General features: G+C 43.9%; 1 protein-coding gene across 17 annotated transcripts in view; it reads right to left on the reverse strand.

Moving 5' to 3' along the window:
* Nucleotides 1-9,822: 9,822 nt before the first annotated feature.
* The window catches only part of PRRC2C (proline rich coiled-coil 2C), a 101,925-nt gene continuing 94,446 nt past the window's right edge, over nt 9,823-17,301 (reverse strand). For 11 of the 17 annotated variants that reach the window (XM_049112300.1, XM_025430348.3, XM_025430345.3 and 8 more), the window contains 5 exons: nt 16,411-16,629; nt 15,548-15,651; nt 15,054-15,180; nt 13,887-14,123; nt 9,823-11,767 (listed from right to left, as the gene is read on the reverse strand). In XM_049112300.1, coding sequence (XP_048968257.1) covers nt 11,510-11,767; nt 13,887-14,123; nt 15,054-15,180; nt 15,548-15,651; nt 16,411-16,629 — 945 coding nt within the window. In that variant the 3' untranslated portion in view covers nt 9,823-11,509. Of the gene's footprint in view, nt 11,768-12,209; nt 12,263-13,886; nt 14,124-15,053; nt 15,181-15,547; nt 15,652-16,410; nt 16,630-17,301 lie in introns of all 17 variants that reach the window. The other 6 variants (XM_025430356.3, XM_025430355.3, XM_025430354.3 and 3 more) reach the window with 3 other exon arrangements.

A 17,301-nucleotide genomic window follows, 5' to 3' on the forward strand; every position in this document is an offset into this window, starting at 1 on the left:
TCAAACCCATTCCAGTGGCACTGGAAACCATCAACGGCTCCCTCCTTCTGGAGACACTTTCTTCCTTGACTTCCAGGACACCACATTCCCCTGCTCCAAGTGCACTGGTTACTCCCTCAGTTCCTTGGCTTGTTTTTTCCTATCTTCCTGCATTCTTACCATTGGAGCATCCTAGGCTCAATCCTTGAATCTCTTCTGTTCTCTACACACATTTCCCTGTGATCTCACTTAGTTGTATCATTTAAATACCATCCATAGGATGATGACAACCCTCTGTCTTTCTGTGGTCCAGATCTGTCCCCTACACTCCAAATTCAGACATCAGCTGCCTACTGGACATCTACATTTAACTAATAACCATTTAGGAGCGACATGTCCAAGACTGAGCTCCAATCAACTCCTTCAAACATGTGCCACCATCTTTCTCATTTCTTTTCATGGCAGCCCTCCCCCAACCTTTCGGCTGCATGAGCCTCAAATCTGGAAGTCATCTTTGCCTTTATCTCTCTCTCTCTCTCTTTTTCTCAGATTCACGTTTAGTCCATCATTGGAGTTTTAGCTCGATCTTTAAGTTATACTCAGAATGCAGGCAGTTCTCACCACATTCACTGTCACGCCCTGGCCCACAGCTCATCATCCTTGGCTAAATAATTGCAATGCCTCCTAACTGGTTTGCCTGTTGCATCCTTGTCCCTCTGTTAGCCTGTTCTCAACACACAGCCAGAGTGATCCTTTTAAATTACATCATGTACTCTTCTGCCTCAAACTCTCCAGTGGCTTTCCATCTCACTCAGAGGAAAAGCCGGAAGCCTTTACAGTGGCATTCAAGGCCCAGTACAGTCTGCCCTCTTCACTCAGCCCCAATTTTTCTGACCCCAACAATGATCACTTTCTCCTTTTCTGACTCTGCTTCAACTTCTGGCCTCCTTACTGTTCCATAAACACCCAGGGACACTCCCTCTTTAAGAAGCCAGGCTTTGCACTTGCTGCCTCCTCTGCCTGGACAACTCTTGCTGCAAATATCTAATCTAAAGTCTGACTCCTCTCTTCCTTCATGTGTCTGTCTGTTCAGTGCTGCCTGAACAACGAGGCCTTCCTGGAGCGCTCCAAAAAGTAGGAGAGTGAACGTCTGCTATGTTCACTGCCGTATCTCAACACCTAAAAACAATGTTTTGGCATTTCGGCGTGTGGTAGTGGATGCTGTGGTGTGCCCGCCGGATCTGCTTTCGGACAAGGCCCTTGTCATCCTGGCTGCTGGCAATGTTGGCGGCTGACAGCTTTCAGCTGCAGACAGGTGCCTTGGCCAAGTTCATGCCCCTCCCCTAGAGACAAAGGAGAGCCCTCATCCAGCCCAACGTGGGGGGATGAATGCCCAGCCTCCTTGCCTCACTTTGGAGTCGCCGGTTGGATGTGGGATGTCCGGATCTGCAGCTGCCTGTAGAATAAGCTGAGGCCTTTATTGTGACTCCTCCTACTTGCTCTGCTCTCCTGCAGGTCCTGACATGCAGGCCCCTCCACCAGTGAACTTCCCGCACATAAATCGTCACTTCAGGGGCACCTGGGTGGCTCAGTGGTTGTGCGTCTGCCTTTGTCTCAGGTCGTGATCCTGGGGTCCTGGGATCAAGTCCCACATCAGGCTGCCCACAGGGAGCCTGCTTCTCCCTCTGCCTATGTCTCTGCCTCTCTCTGTGTCTCTAATGAATAATCAATCAAACAATCAATCAATCAGTGTTTCCCAGGAAACTCAAGCTAACACCGGTGGGCGCCAGCAGTGCTTTGAGGAAGTGGAGCCTAAAAACAGATTTTGGCGGTGGGTTACCAGGCAAAGGCGCCCCGTCTCCGGTGGCAAGCGGAGCACTCACAGCCACGGGCGAGTGGTAACGGCCAGTTGTTCAGGTTCTCATCGGTGGTGCATGGGGACGGGATTCTGCTGAATAGTACAGTATCTCACGCTTTTGAAAGGCTCCTGGGAAGGACTGTGAGGACTTCCTGCCGACGATGGAAAGCGTGGCTCTTGATCTGCAGTTGAAGGCGAGGTGAGGAGGAAGCCACCTTGGCAGCATGGAAAAGGACCCCACTTCTCCCTGACCGAAGGACAGCGGACGCGGGGCGTACGGCGAAGACTTCAGTCCTGAACTACGTAGCATCCCAGAGAAGGCGGGCTTCTCGGTCCCAGCAAGGCAGGAAGGGATCAGGATCCCGAGACTTGGGATGGAGACTTGTGGGGGCTACATTTGGAGGCCGTGAAAGCCCCCAGGGCTGCGGGAGTGACCCCGTGCTCCCCACTGGAGACCCGCACTCCTGCCTGAAGCTGCGCCAGGGGCCGCTGCCTTGCAAGGCAACACGCGCGCTCAGGATGCGCCTTGTGGCCCGCAGACCGCTATGGGTGTCCGGTCACCACGTAACTCACCAGAAGGTGCCGGGTCCGCTGAGAGAGGAAGGGACTAGAGCTGAGCTATGCTTCATTCCCCAGCAGGGACCCTGGGGGCTGGCGCCCACCCGCTCCCATGGCGGCTCTTGGAAGCTGGGAGTAAGGGACAGCCCACGCTGGATAAAGTAGAAATTCTAGAACAGATGGAAGAAGGGAACAAAAGGATTAGAGAAATGGACATCCTAGACCGGAAATAATGTAGAAAGGGCAGAAAACTCGCCAGTTGAGTACGCTCTGCGGGTGAGCCTGGAGGATACTCACTTTACCAAAGGGACCAAGTAATTCCTGCACTAAGGGGTTCCAGCATTACTGGGAAACTCAGGGGGTGGCTGGCCTCTGTAGGCCGAGGTCACAGCACGAGACGCAATTGTTGCAATTGGCCTCACAGAGCAGTGAGCAAAGGAGGTTATAAAATAAGAGGTCAGTTGGGATCCCTGGTGGCTCAGTGGTTAAGCATCTGCCTTCAGCTCAGGGCCTGATCCTGGAGACCCGGGATCGAGTCCTGTGTCAGGCTCCCTGCATGGAGCTTGCTTCTCCCTCTGCCTGTGTCTCTGCCTCTTTCTGTGTGTGTCTTTTATGAATAAATAAATAAAATTTAAAAAAAAAAGAAAAGAGGTCAGCTAGGCATGCGCAATGATCAGAAACATAGAGGCCAGGAATAGAGAGTCCTGGTCCAGGTGTGACCCAGTGAGTCCCCTCGGTCTATGCTCAGTGGACATTTCCAGATGTTTTGAATATATAATTGGACATATTTGTAGGCTGGCAGTATTCTAACATGGGGCCCTGGCCTCAAGTCAGAGCTGTTCCGTGGAAAATGCTAGGTTGCCTCCCCTCCCAGCAGAGTAAATAAATGCCTGGGGGTAAGGTGGGAACAGCCCTGGTCAATGCTCTCCTTAGAAACCTAAAGGGTGGGACACCTGGGTGGCTCAGCGGTTGGGCGTCTGCCTTCAGCTCAGGGTATGATCCTGGAATATGGAATCAAGCCCTGTGTCAGGCTCCCTGCGAGGAGCCCACTTCTCTCTCTGCCTCTCTCTCTCTCTCTCTCTCTGTGTGTCTCTCATGAATAAATAAATAAAATCTTAAAAAAAAAAAAGAAAGAAACCTAAAGGGTGCAGGGGTAGTAGCTCCTAGAACATCCCTACTTAATTTGCCCCTCTGGCCTTTACAAAAACCACACTGAAGACGATACAGCAAACTCAACAGTTGTAACCCGACGTAGTTGCAGCTGCCACGTTCAAAGTCCTGTTTGTTAGAGCAGACTGATGTGGGCCTACCCCACCAGTGAAGTTTTTAGGGGTCCAACGGTCTGGGGCATGCTGTTCCATTACCTCCCAATTAAGGGACTAAATATCATACCTCCCACCACTCACCACTCATCTTAGAAGAGCATGGTGACCGGCAGGCTTCTTTGGATTCCGAAGCAGCATATTCCAGACTCAGGAACACTGCTCCACCTACATACTGAGCAACACGGAAGCGTGCCAGCTCTGAGCAGGTTCTGGAACAGGGGAAGCCCCTCCAGGTGCAGATGGTGGGGCAGGTGCACTCACAGCCACTTGGTCAGTACTACCTAGAAGGCTTCAGGGCATTAAAGGTACTGGTGATGAAACAAGCTGTTGTGTGCGAAGCTCCAGTAGGAGAATTGCAATGCAAGGCCATCTGTGATGGAGTTTTATACAAGCTTCCTGGGGGATACTGAGCCCCTGTCCTTGGGATACGAAGGGATGAAATGGCCAGAACTGCCCGTCTTGAGTGGTTCTGCTAGACCCTCAGAGCCCTGAGTCTGAGCAGGCCCTGCCACGATCCATCGTAAGAGGCAAGTGACACCTCCAGAACAGCAGAAGTAAGGCCCAAGGGACAAGCTTGACTCAGGGCCCCACAGCTTCCAGCAGTATCACACCAGAACCTCTCCCTAAGCTCACCCCAATGTGTGCATCAAAGTTCCCTGATGGTCAGCTCAGACAGAAGGGAAAACCTCCAGTCTGGTTCTTGTCAATTCGACATGTGGGTCTGACCCACAGTTGGATATGTGGCCTCGAACCACAGCGATGAGGGCAAATCGTCCTGCACTTGGGTGACTGGAATGGACACATTCTAGATATGGTTTCGCTTTTTCTGCCTGCAGGACCTCAGCTGGCATCGGCGGAGAGCTTATGGAGTGTTTTTCCATCCTGGTGGTATCCTGTGTGTCTTTGGACCACAGAACCTACATGACGTCAAGAGACGTGCAGTGGGCATATGGCAGGGAGCCACTCTGTCTATACACCTGCTACCCCCTAAAAGCTGCCAGCCTGCTAGGATGGAAGGGCCTTCTGAAGACACAGTGGAGGGGTCATGTAGGGGAGAGGAGAATACACTCCCGGGTGCTGTGGCAGGAAGCGTCTAAGACTCCCTGATGATCCTGGCCTCCTGTCATCCACCACTTTGTGCAATCTCCGCCCCTTGAGTGTGCACCTACTGACTCCTAAGAAACCGAATATGGACAAGTGACAGGATGTCACTTCCAAGACAGTGTTACAGGAAGACCGTGGATTCTGTCTTGAGTGCTTTCTCACTGCCTCTCGGATGGATTGCTTGGAAGCCAGCAGTCATAACAGGAGGCGGCCCCGTGGAGAGGCCCAGTGACCAGGGGCCTGAGGGCTGCTGACAAGCATGAGTGATCATGGAAGAGGACGGTCTCCCCATGAGCCCTAAAATGAGGCTGCAGCCTGTCATGAGCTTTACGGCACTCACAAAAGGCCTGGAGCCAGAGGCACCTGGCTGCCCCGCACCTGTATTCTTGATCCACCGAAACAGAGACAATATTTGTCACTTGAGCTACTAAGTTTTGGGATAATTTGTTACACAGCATTGGGTAAAATAGATGGATTACCCTTTTAGAAACCAAGGGTGGAGAGGAGTTTACCATCACTCCCAGTGACCCACTTGGAGAATTTGGGTTTCCCATCCCTGCAATGCTGGGCCCTGTGGGGTTAGAGATTGAGAAGGGGAATACATCTACTAGTGACACAGGAACATACCCATTCAACTTTTTTTTTTTAATATTTTATTTATTTTCTTAGAGAACAGGAGCAGGGAGAGGGGGGAGAGTGAGGGAGAATTTCATCGCTGAGCATAGAGCCTCACTCAGGGCTTGATCTCATCATGACCCCGAGATCATAACCCTATGATCGTGACTGGAGTTGAAATCAAGAGTTGGATGCTTAACGGACTGAGCCACTCAGGTGTCCCAGGAACATACCCATTAAACTTTATAGCTTAGAGTTACTTTGGGATCATTTGACAAGGAACAAGTGAGGAAAGAAGTTACAGCTGGGCAGAGATACTTGACTCTAGTCAGGAGGAGGCTGGACCAGGGAAGAATATATAAGTCTCCTGCCCAGAATTGCCCTCAATTGAAGACTGCCCCCACCCCCAAATGAGGCGCTCCCTCCTCCTCCCAATAATCAATGTGAAGGTAGACGACCTACAAGGACCTACATACCAACAAGGATGTTGGGAGGAATCGGCTGATACACATTGATTAGAACAGTGCCTGGCACACTGGCACTTTCCAAATGGTTGCTCTTTTAACACAGACATAGCAAGACATAGCAAGACTGCCTCTCTCTGTGTGTGACTATCATAAGCAGCTAGGAAGCAGCTAGTTTTGGACATGTGGGGTCAGAGTATTACCCTTTGTGACCACTACTTTTCTCCTGCAACCTCTTGTCAAAATAGAGCTGGGAAATGCCTCTGTACTAGAGTATGGATGGCAAGCTGAGGAGGAGCAGCATGGTCTGGCCCTAGTGGCCAGGCTGTCCCATCAGTGACCTAAACCACCAAGGAAGGAAGTAGCGCTCCCGTCTCTCACACTCCCTGGCTCTTTGACTAAACTGAGTTCATGGGATGGTGGAATTGCACTTTTTTGGGATGTGGGATCTAGCAAGGATGATGCCTGCCACGTGTCAGGTGCTACACAAATGCTTCTGGAATAAAGTCTCCCATGTACTCTTTTGCATGGGTAAGAACGGGGCTGACTTGTGGGAGGCCTATTCGCCATTCTGTGCTTTCTGATCACATCTCAAAATCCCTTTGGTACAAAGGTTAAAAAAATTCAAGTACTTGAACCATGCCCTGATTCTGGGGGTGGGGGGGGAGGGACAATGTGGGTAAAGTTTATGAGTAACTCCATTTTTCCCCTGTAAGGCTTTAAGCTGGATATAAAATCTGGTAACATAAGCATTTAAGAGGAAAATTTGTAACATCCTTTTCTAGCCCCAGATAGAAATCCAATACCCAGTCAATGCCCCCCCGATGGGCATCACTAGCAGCTTCTGTGGGGAGTGTAGCTTTACTCTTGGTGTGATACTCTTTTCAGCCTCTCATACCGAAGTTTGACAGCAGCTCCTCCTTGGCACCGATTAACTTCATTTACGTTAGTATTTACATTTTGTGCCAAATATTAAAAACTGTCTCGGTTGAACAGTATGTGTACTTACAGTTTGAAAACCACAGCCCTAAGTCAGAACACCAGGTATCATTTCACACAGAGCAGCAGGACATTAACGGACATTGAACACTTTCCCTCTGGACAAGCCAGGATACATCTGTCCCTCCTCTTTTTGCTCCTCACACTATCCTTGGACCGGAGACTTAACTCATCTGGAAGCACAGGCCTGCTTGAGGACATTTCCCTGCTCTGATTCTGCACTGAACACTAGCACACTTGGGGGCTCCCTTTTTACTTCAGATAAGCACTGCTGGCTTCAGCTTTTTTTGCTCAGAAACCTGTAAGATCAAAATTTATAAATAAGCTTACATAGCTGGTGTGTCAAATGGGAAGAAACAAAGCCAGGTGAGTACTGCCTAAATGCCTTTAGAAGATCTTAATCATCAGCTAGAAACCTAAGCAGTGGAGATAGACAGAGGGGGGATGGAAAAAGCCTTCACTGGAAGATGGCTCAAGGCATCCAGAAAGCATGTCAGGTTACTAGTGATGGCAGTCTGACCGACCTCAGGCCCCAGCTGTGCCTCTGCCTCTTCCACCAGACTATGCTAAGAATCGGACTTCCGTACTCCCAGCAACTGATACGTGGTTAATTCTTGACCCCTCGCCTAATGTTACCAGAGTCTTATCTCTTGTTTAAACTCTCCTGTTGAGGTAAAATTTTCTTCTCCTATGGTACCTATTCCTCTGTTGAGGGGAAGGTGTTTTTAAAAATTATTCTTACAGTGGAATATGGAGTACATTAGTGAGTCTTAAGCAAACTTCAACCACTTGCTAGATTTCACTCACGTGATGCCCACAGGTGGTTGGCTGTTAAGTCTATATTATTCAATTGCTACCAATTTAGCCCTAAAAAATTATTAAATTAGGTGTGGGGAAAACTAAAGAATCTGTAAAAATTCAAAGGAACTCTGTACTTATACTTTAGGTAAAAGACACTACCGGGCATCTCAAAGAAATGGCATAGGCTTCATCAAAACACTGGATGGGGGATCCCTGGGTGGCGCAGCAGTTTGGCGCCTGCCTTTGGCCCAGGGCGCGATCCTGGAGACCCGGGATTGAATCCCACGTCGGGCTCCCGGTGCATGGAGCCTGCTTCTCCCTCTGCCTGTGTCTCTGCCTCTGTGTGTGTGACTATCATAAAAAAAAAAAAAAAAAAAAGAATCCCAAGTAACACCAGGTCAGAAGCTTCATTTCTCTGTTTCTGTGTTAAGGTGAATATGACCTGCCAACCCATTGTACCTCAAGGAAGGCTGAAAGTCAATAGCACTCTCGGCCTGAAATATGTTGTCATTGCCTTCGGGACTATTTCAGAAAAACCATATAGAGCCACCACTTTGAGCACCAACAGCCGACTCAACCCTACCCTGAGGGTATCAATGAAGACCAGTACACAGGAGGAGGAAAGGGGCCAAGCAAATGATTTCCTTGGGCAACATGCGAACGCCAAGATGGCCAGGGTGACATTAAGACATCAGTGTCCAGTTCTTTTCATTACACAAGCAGAGATATTATGGCTGAAATTTCTTAATCACTTAAGATACAATCAAATTAAGATGCTTTCCACAAACAGATCAACTGTGGCTAACTGGATTATGGGTAGAAAGGAGACTGGGAAGGGAATGTGTAAATACTGCTGACACCAATGAGCTGTGAGATCCGCTGGGTACAGGAAACTGCTAGAAGACCTGCTAGAAGACCTTGTGCTGGACACATTTACCTAAGGGTCCTCTCAGCTTTTTTACGCCTAGGGTATATTCTGATTCTATCTGCTACATCTAGACTCCAGCCAAGCCAAGAGTATGTTGGAACTTTGTTATCTGTACTGTGAAAATAAGCAAATTAAATCTTGGTGATCATGGTTTCCAGTTAATACAACCCACTCAACAGCACACATGTGGTTGCTTGCAAACATAGAGTGCAAACTATACAGGTGGTCACTTAACAATCAGGAGGATTGAACTTAAGGATTAGGATATGAAAAACAGGGGCAACTGAATTGACTTAGTAAGGCAAATACGTGAAGTGGTGATTATAGTTCTTTTGGTACACGTCTGTGATCCTAGCATTAGTCACCCATAAACTTTAAAAGTGAAAAGCCTGGCCATCTAGGTAGGGCTGAAGAGTACTGGAGTGTTCTATGTATTTCAGAATTACAGCATCCATGAGTAAAGAAGGAACACAGGTCATCAGTAAGTGAATTACTAATTTTCCTAAAGCTGGGCCTGGAAGCAATGTGTTCTGGATATGGAATTTTAGGCAATTAAAATCCCTCAGCACCTCATTTATTTTCTTTTTTATTTTTATTTTTTTTTTATGATAGGCACACAGTGAGAGAGAGAGAGAGGCAGAGACACAGGCAGAGGGAGAAGCAGGCTCCATGCACCGGGAGCCTGACGTGGGACTCGATCCCGGGTCTCCAGGATCGCACCCTGGGCCAAAGGCAGGCGCCAAACCGCTGCGCCACCCAGGGATCCCAGCACCTCACTTTAAAAATGAGTAATGATACAGCAAATCCCGCACAGACCGTTATCAGTGATAAGGACTGTGGATGTGCTGGGAAAAATACGAAAAATAAATATGTCAGCACTGAGATCTCCTTTGGGCCCTTTCAGTATCAGCCCTGAAGAACAGCAAAGCTGTCCTCTTCACTCAGCACTTGGCATCATCCAGAAAGACTGCTCTCCTCCTCGACATACTTGTTCTCAACAGGAGTACGGCTACCCTATTAGCCTCCATGACAACAATGACTCTGACCGAATAAACTTTATAGTTCTTAAGAGTCAGAATCAAGTCTTTGGATGATAATATTTTCCTAGAGCATAATGTACTCTTGATCACTAGTTTTTAGTATGTGACAGATCTTGCTCCAGATTTTAGGAATGGATTAGAAGTTCCAAGATTCATTATTTAGAGAATACTTTATTAGTTTCTGTAATCAAACCCATGTAGATAAGACCTTACATATTTAATACAGTGCGTTACCCCTGTACAAATGGAAAAAATTATGTTTAACATTTCTAGACCAATATGGCTGTTAATTTCTGTACAATGCCAACCCAACACGGTACAACTGGGATACTTTTTCCAAAGTTGACAGCACAGCTAAAGTTTCCAAAAATTCAAATTATTTATATATATATATGTATATGTATGTATATATATATATTTATTTATTTATATAAAAAGACCAATAGCAGTATGTTATGCATCAATAGCAGCAACAGCTTTTCCAGGTTCTGCAGTCATCTGAACAAAATTATAGAGACATCCAGCACACTCCATTAATAAAAAAGAAAAAAAGGGTAAAAAAAAAAAACAAAACCCCAGAAAACAGCAAAGTTCTGTTACTGTTGTGGTACCTGGCACCATTTTTTTATTAGCTTCTCAATCATCATCTGGAAAGAAAACATTCTAGAATAACGTCATTAAAAACAGCTCTCATAAAGCACAGTCACTATTACGTATCATAAAGCAGGTACAAGATATTTTACATTCACAGAGGTATGATACAGTACTGTCCTACATCTATAATACTACAGGATACAATTAAAAAGGCATTATTTGAGACTTGATTCTACTTTTCCAGCAGAGGGCCCAAGGGATGGTATAACACAGCTCTGGTAAAGAAATGCACCTTCTTAGATAGGATTTCCTTCCATTAAGGGTACAGTTCTAGGTATCACTGCTCTTGATGAACATCAGCTAAAAACCGTTAAAACAAACAAACAAACAAACAAACAAAAAAACCCCACTGGATTCATACAAAGATAACCGAGTGGAGGCAAGCCAGACTCAACCTAAATAGTATTTTACCCAATCTGTCATGTTTTAAGACATGACAACTCTGTGGAAGAAAGGAGACACCAAGTAGCACTTCAAAGCTTCGGGCCACAACTCAAACACAGCATCATTTCAAACAGAAGCAGTAGCCAAACCCTACCCGCTTGGACAGGTCCAAGGAGGTGGACAGCATATTTCATCACCTGCTCACTCATCCAGGAAGAGGGGGAGATCAGTGACTGTACTTTGTGTTCAACTCAATCACAATGTTACAAAAATAGCAAGCTGCCATAATAAAAAATAAGGCTCCTCTATCCAGCACCAGTTATCTTCAGTTCTTGACCACCAAGCCCACAAATGCCACAATCACATCCAAAGAACATAAGGGAACAAAAAGACCACACCTGATGTCTTAGCTGGAATCACCATTGTTCAGGCTCAGCTATTCCCCAGCGGGGTTATTTTCCTCCTAATTCTGGTGTTTCATCTAACCATAAGGATTTCAGTTTTAAATGATATGCACTCAAGAACATGTGCAGATATTTGTATATAAATTCTGCCTGAAGATGCGTGGTCATCAACAGAGTGCACATTATACAGTAGGTGCAAGCTGGCAAAGCCTCATTTTACTGGTGCAGCAGCTGTGTGTCCATGTACACTGCTCCTATGTCCCCTGTACACCTCCCAGCTCTAGACTGGATAACGTCACAGACCATTTTACCCCTTTGGCTGCTGGCATTATCCGACTTCATTCTCCCTCGTTCCCCTCTCCCCCCCCCCCAACCCCCTGCAATAAACCACAGCCTTTATGATTTTGTTTCTTCCGTTTTGATGGCCTGAGGTTTGATTGGTCCAGTTCTAACAGGTTTGGTGGCTATGGTAGGTGCAGGAGGTGGCTTTTCTTCTACTTTTTCCTGACAGACACCAGGAGGGTCAGTCAGTGTTTCAGGAGGTTTACTTGAATCACTGTCCACTTTTGGAGCTTTGCTTCCTATCTGTTTGCTCTGTTGTTGTTCAGAGAAGAACCGCTGCGTGGACTGAAGAACCTCTGCTCTCTGCTTTGCCTTAAAAAATGAGAAACAATGACTGAGAACGCTGCAGCGTTAGCTAAGCCTGTCCGTCCATCTCCGTTCACTCTTTACCAACCACAAATCCATTTTCCCCATGTGTTTTGCCCAAACCAAAAGTACCTCAATGATCTTTCAGCTTTTAATGGATAGATTTCTTCCTATCTTGGCAAACATTCCATGTGATTTTTTTTTAAACATTTGAAAATAATAGGACCACCTCCCACCACATTTTCAAAGTTTGCCCTCTTATAAAATAATAAGACAGAAATTGCTGTTGGTCTGTATCTTTTCCGGAACAAAACTTATTGATATCAAATTCTATTTAGGGAAGCTGCTCGCAAATTTGAAGACATATATATGTAACACTTAAAACTTCTATTTATCAATATGTGGTCTACAATAAAACGAAAAGGAAGCACTTATATTGTGGCATTACCAACACCTAGGACCAAATGTCTTGTGGCTGAGTCCTCTTCCCACAGCTCTCTTCTGCAGGGGAAGAGCATCAGAAATTAGTAACTACAACTTCACTTGATCACTAAGTTCTGATAGCTCCTACCACATTCTGAGCTGGTAAAATAATTTCCTACGTTTATGGACTATGTGTCCCAAAGAATATACTTACGTCAATCTGTAAACTATACCACTGTAACGTACACAATTAAACCTTAAGTTTCTGTACCTCTTGCATATAACAAAGAGCCCTTCATGTTCTATAGGAAACCTGTACTATCCAAAGATCTAAAGCAATTTCAAGAAATTTTTACCCTCCCCCACCCCATTCTAAGCTCTAATGTCATTTCCAAAATGGGAATGTATGAAAATCAAGTGCCAAGGAGACAGAACAACAACTGGAAACCATGAACAAATAGTTTCCAAAGATTTCTACACATACAAGTATTTTTAATAGTTATGAACAGAAGGAAATCCTAGGCACACAGCCTTAATAAAAGTAGATCATATTTAACAAGAGTTCCACTGCAGAGTAGTTTTTAAATTTGATTATTCAGGATGAGAAATGAGGGAGATCAATGTAGAAAGGAACTAGCCAGTCAACTAAATTTTCTAACAGGATTATCATAAACATGTTTCTAATTCAGAGTAAAGCATACTATGGACATTGCCCTGTTTTAAGGCAGCAAGCTTTTCTTTGTTCTAGTCTGACCTGATATATATCTGTGTGTGTGTGTGAATGTGTATACACACATACACACATACATATACATATACATAGTGACGAAACAGGCAAAATTACTAAGACCTCTAAAGTCAAGTCTAAATACAGAATAAATGGATTCAGCTGGCTGTACAGGCAGACAGGTAAGGTTTACACTATGGAAACTGTCCCCACACAGACTCCTCAAGGCACTCTTCTGCATCAGCAAACCTCACGTTTACCAGTGCCTTTTATTATGAAGGATCCCAAAGTGCTTTTTTCAGTTCTTCATCTACAACTGCACAATCTGTTGTGGTATACAGCCAACTCAAATGGCAGGCAAAAAAAAACAAAAAAACAAAACAAAACCAAAAACCAAAAAAAAAAAAAAAGTATGGAAACAGTTTGAGAAGAAAACTGTACCTGGATGACTCATGAATAAAGAAATAAAAATCAAGATAGGTAAAATCTCTTACCCACTCCAGAGTTTTCACATAACCATGATTTATATCTTAAGTCTGGGAAGGGGGAGGGAGGGATAAAAAAGAAAATAAAGGGAAAAAATGAAAGAAAATGGGGAAGCTTATAATAATCCACATTACTTTTTTGCTCTTCAAAAAAATGTAGCAGATGAACTCAGATCTCCCTCAAATGTTTATTTTATAAGCAATTCACTTTGCCAGAGTTTAAAATGTTAACTTGTTTGCTATCTAGTTTCAAAAAACTAAAAAAAATAAAAAAATAAAAATTAAAAATAAAAAAAAAGAAGAAGAAAAAAAGGGGGGAATAAGGGAGAAAAAAAAGAAATAAAAAAGAAAGGAATGAATAAAAGTAGTTAGCTTAGTTAAATCAGCTAAGACAATGAATGCCTGGATATGTGGTTATGGGTCCAGAGGCATCTTAAGACATGGTTCAGAGACAGATTCTTGCTCTGTTGGCTGTTAACACTGTACTAACCTTCATGTCTTGTTCAGCCTTCAACGCAGCCTGGGCCTGATTACCTCTGACTCCAGATAGTGATCCACAAGGACCCCTGGCTACATGTGGCAAACGAGCATGGCTCATGAGGCCTGTGGTCAGCGGAGGAGGCATCTGACTGGCCAGTGCCATTGGCGGCCTCTGAACAGGCGCTGGGAAGGTGTTAGTATGTGGGGCTCTTACCAATGGAGGGACCAGGTTAGGCTGAGAGAGAATCTGAGTGAAAAAAACAAAACATACAACATTGAACTGTTAAAAAAAAAAATTTTTTTTTTGCCAACTAGACCAGGTTGGCTTATCTCAGAGTAAATCTGTGCCCATTCTGCCAAGTGAAAGGAAGTGTAGGGATATGTGCCATTCTATTACAGGGACCAAGAACAAACAGGCCATGTTTGGAGAATCTAATAGGAAAATTAGGCAAAGCATGCTATGGCACTGCAGTTTGATCTAGCATTTCAGCTACAAATTCTGAAGGGGAGATAGAAAAGCTATTAATTAGGATAATGTTTTTAAAAAGATAGAATTGCAGAAAAGGCACACACTTATACCAAACATAATCTGAAGATAAATAAAAATAACACCAATTCAACAAATTGTTTTTTCAGGAACCAATTCTAGTTTGTGATAGTTACTAGTTAGTCTTTCCATTCGATCAGCAAAGGGGAAGAAAAGCCAATGTTTTTACACATATATTAGAACATCTTTTGGAAATTTTACCTTAACTACACAGTTATCTAAAAAAACAAAAACAAAAACAAAAAAACAAAAAACAAAACAAAACACGACACAACAAAAAAAACTTTAAACCTAGAAAACTTTAAGCACTGGGACCCTTCTCAGAAAAGTCCACTTCTTCAAAAAATATAAAAGAAACAGGACTGAAATGACCAGAGCTGTGTGGGGAATCTTTTGACTGTTTCTCTTGTCTGCTTTAGAACTAGACGGTTACTACCTATATCTCACTAAAAACTGCTGAGAATATATATGAATGTTATAAATGTACTGTTAAATAAGAAACTGTTTCTCATTAAAAACTATGTCTCTAAACTAGTTATAATATGGCAAGATTATGAAATCAGAGAATTAGCCAGAATAGCAATTCATTTGCAAGTAAATAATACTCATTTCTCACTCGTATCTGCCCACCTGGGGTGCAAACTGTGTAGGAAATGGTTGTGTCATTCTCACAGTGGCAGGGGCTGACTGGAACTGCTTCTGATAGACAATGCTGTTCATTTTGCTGGACTGGCTGTTCGGACTTGTGGAAGTAGCCCTTGGAAAAAAGCCATCACTGGTCAGTACAGTAGTGCCAAATAAATAATGCTGTTAGATTTTGAGAGACATTGCTCTTGGTAGATTCTTCATATGTGGTAGCTGATAAAAATTTACCAAAGTGAGTTACCAAACATTATGGTAGTGGGGAGACAGTGGAGGGGCAGAGGTGAGAAAGAATACTAGCTAGATTTACCCTGTATTTAAAAAAATCTTAATATAGTGTGATATACATTCTTAATTAAATAGCTTAACATTTTACATAAAGCTCTAAGAACATCTTGTGCTTACCACAGGCCTGGTGACATAGTAAGTATCTAACAAACAAACTGTGCTTAGTTGTTTGGAAATTCAAATGCCCATTTTACCGGAAGGGACTAGATGTTGGTGTGGTGCTTCTACCGCTGATTGGCGGTGTGCCTGGTTTTATATCAATGCCACTTCCGAAGGCCTTCAGTTCCATTTCAGACATCTGAGAAAACACACAGGGTGGACTTAGCATTTCTGGAATTCCATAAACGAAAATGCTATGCTTAGTATTTGAAATATGAATATTTATTCCAGCAATGGGCAAAGAGCCTTAGTACAAAAATCCTGTAATTAAGTTTCAAATACCATGGAATTATTAAAGCCAATTTGTGGGTGAAAAGAGATTGTGTAAACCCAATTCTGCCACAAAATTTGTGATTTTTGGGATCCCTGGGTGGCGCAGCGGTTTAGCGCCTGCCTTTGGCCCAGGGTGCGATCCTCGGGACCCGGGATCGAATCCCACGTCGGGCTCCTGGTGCATGGAGCCTGCTTCTCCCTCTGCCTGTGTCTCTGCCTCTCTCTCTCTCTCTCTGTGACTACCATAAATAAATAAAAAATATAAAAAAAAAAAATTTGTGATTTTTTTGTTATTAGGTAAAAACCAGAGGAAGTGAAACACATTAAAAAGTAAATTTAAAGTAAACAAAACAAAACAAAACACAAAAAACATTGGGGCTTGGGGTGCCTGGCTGGCTCAGTTGGTGAACTGTGCAACTCTTGATCTCAGGGTTGTGAGTTCAACCTCCATGATGGATGTAGAGATTAATCTTTTAAAAAATTTTAAAAATCTTAAAAAAAAAAAAAAAAAAAAGCCCTACCACCCTGGAGGATGGTAAAAACTGGTGCATTTACAGATACACAGATACATATATCTAACACATGGCCTTAAATTCTCAGAGAAATTGGTAAATTTTTCACTTACTTTTCCTGTGGTTGCGATCATGCTATGCTGTGTTCCAGCAGGGATCAATCCTCTGAAAGGCTGGCTTACTTGTGCAGGACGACTCAGGCTCTGGGCCTGGGCCTGTGGGGTGGTATGCTGTAATGGGGGCTGAAGAGTCTGTGGCAGAGCAATTAAAGGTTGCCCCGTAGATCCAAAATTAGGCAATGAAAGCTGGGATGCTGGTAAAGGTACTGTAACCTAAAAAATAAGTGAACAGAAACTGCAGCAATTCACTTATACCTGTTGTCTGTATATCCCCGTAACACTAACAATTCTTCAAAAAACTTCTGAATAACATTTTAAACAGCATACATCAATCTATTAATAAATTTCACATATAATCTTTTACTTAGTAACTACCTCCATGCTTTCATTAAAGGTGTAATAACAAAACAGATTAGTAGTGCAGACGCTATGTAACCAAAATCATTATGACTATCTTTGAATAACTCCATGGTTACGTGTCTAACAGACCCATAATACAACAATAGTTGTGGGATACAATTAAGGAAAGTAGTGATGTTACAACTTCCCAAACAGACATCTCTATACTGTTTTCATGTCTGATCAAAATGAGCTCTGACAAACAGTATTTGATTTGAATGGCAATAAGATAAATACATGTATAAATTTTCACCCCTAAAATAGTCACCAGAATTTGTTATAAGACATTGACTAATGGTTTGTCTCTCTCCTTCAGTCCTCCATGAATTTTTAAAAATAGATTAATGACATGCTAAGAGATAGTGCATGTCTGTCATTTACACAATTCACACTCTGCCACACCGTTCAAAGTATTTTATTAATATTTTTTTTCTTTATGATAGTCACACACACAGAGAGAGAGAGAGAGACAGAGAGGCAGAGACA

Source organism: Canis lupus, chromosome 7 (assembly GCF_003254725.2).
Source record: "Canis lupus dingo isolate Sandy chromosome 7, ASM325472v2, whole genome shotgun sequence".
NCBI classification, from domain to species: Eukaryota; Metazoa; Chordata; class Mammalia; order Carnivora; family Canidae; genus Canis; species Canis lupus.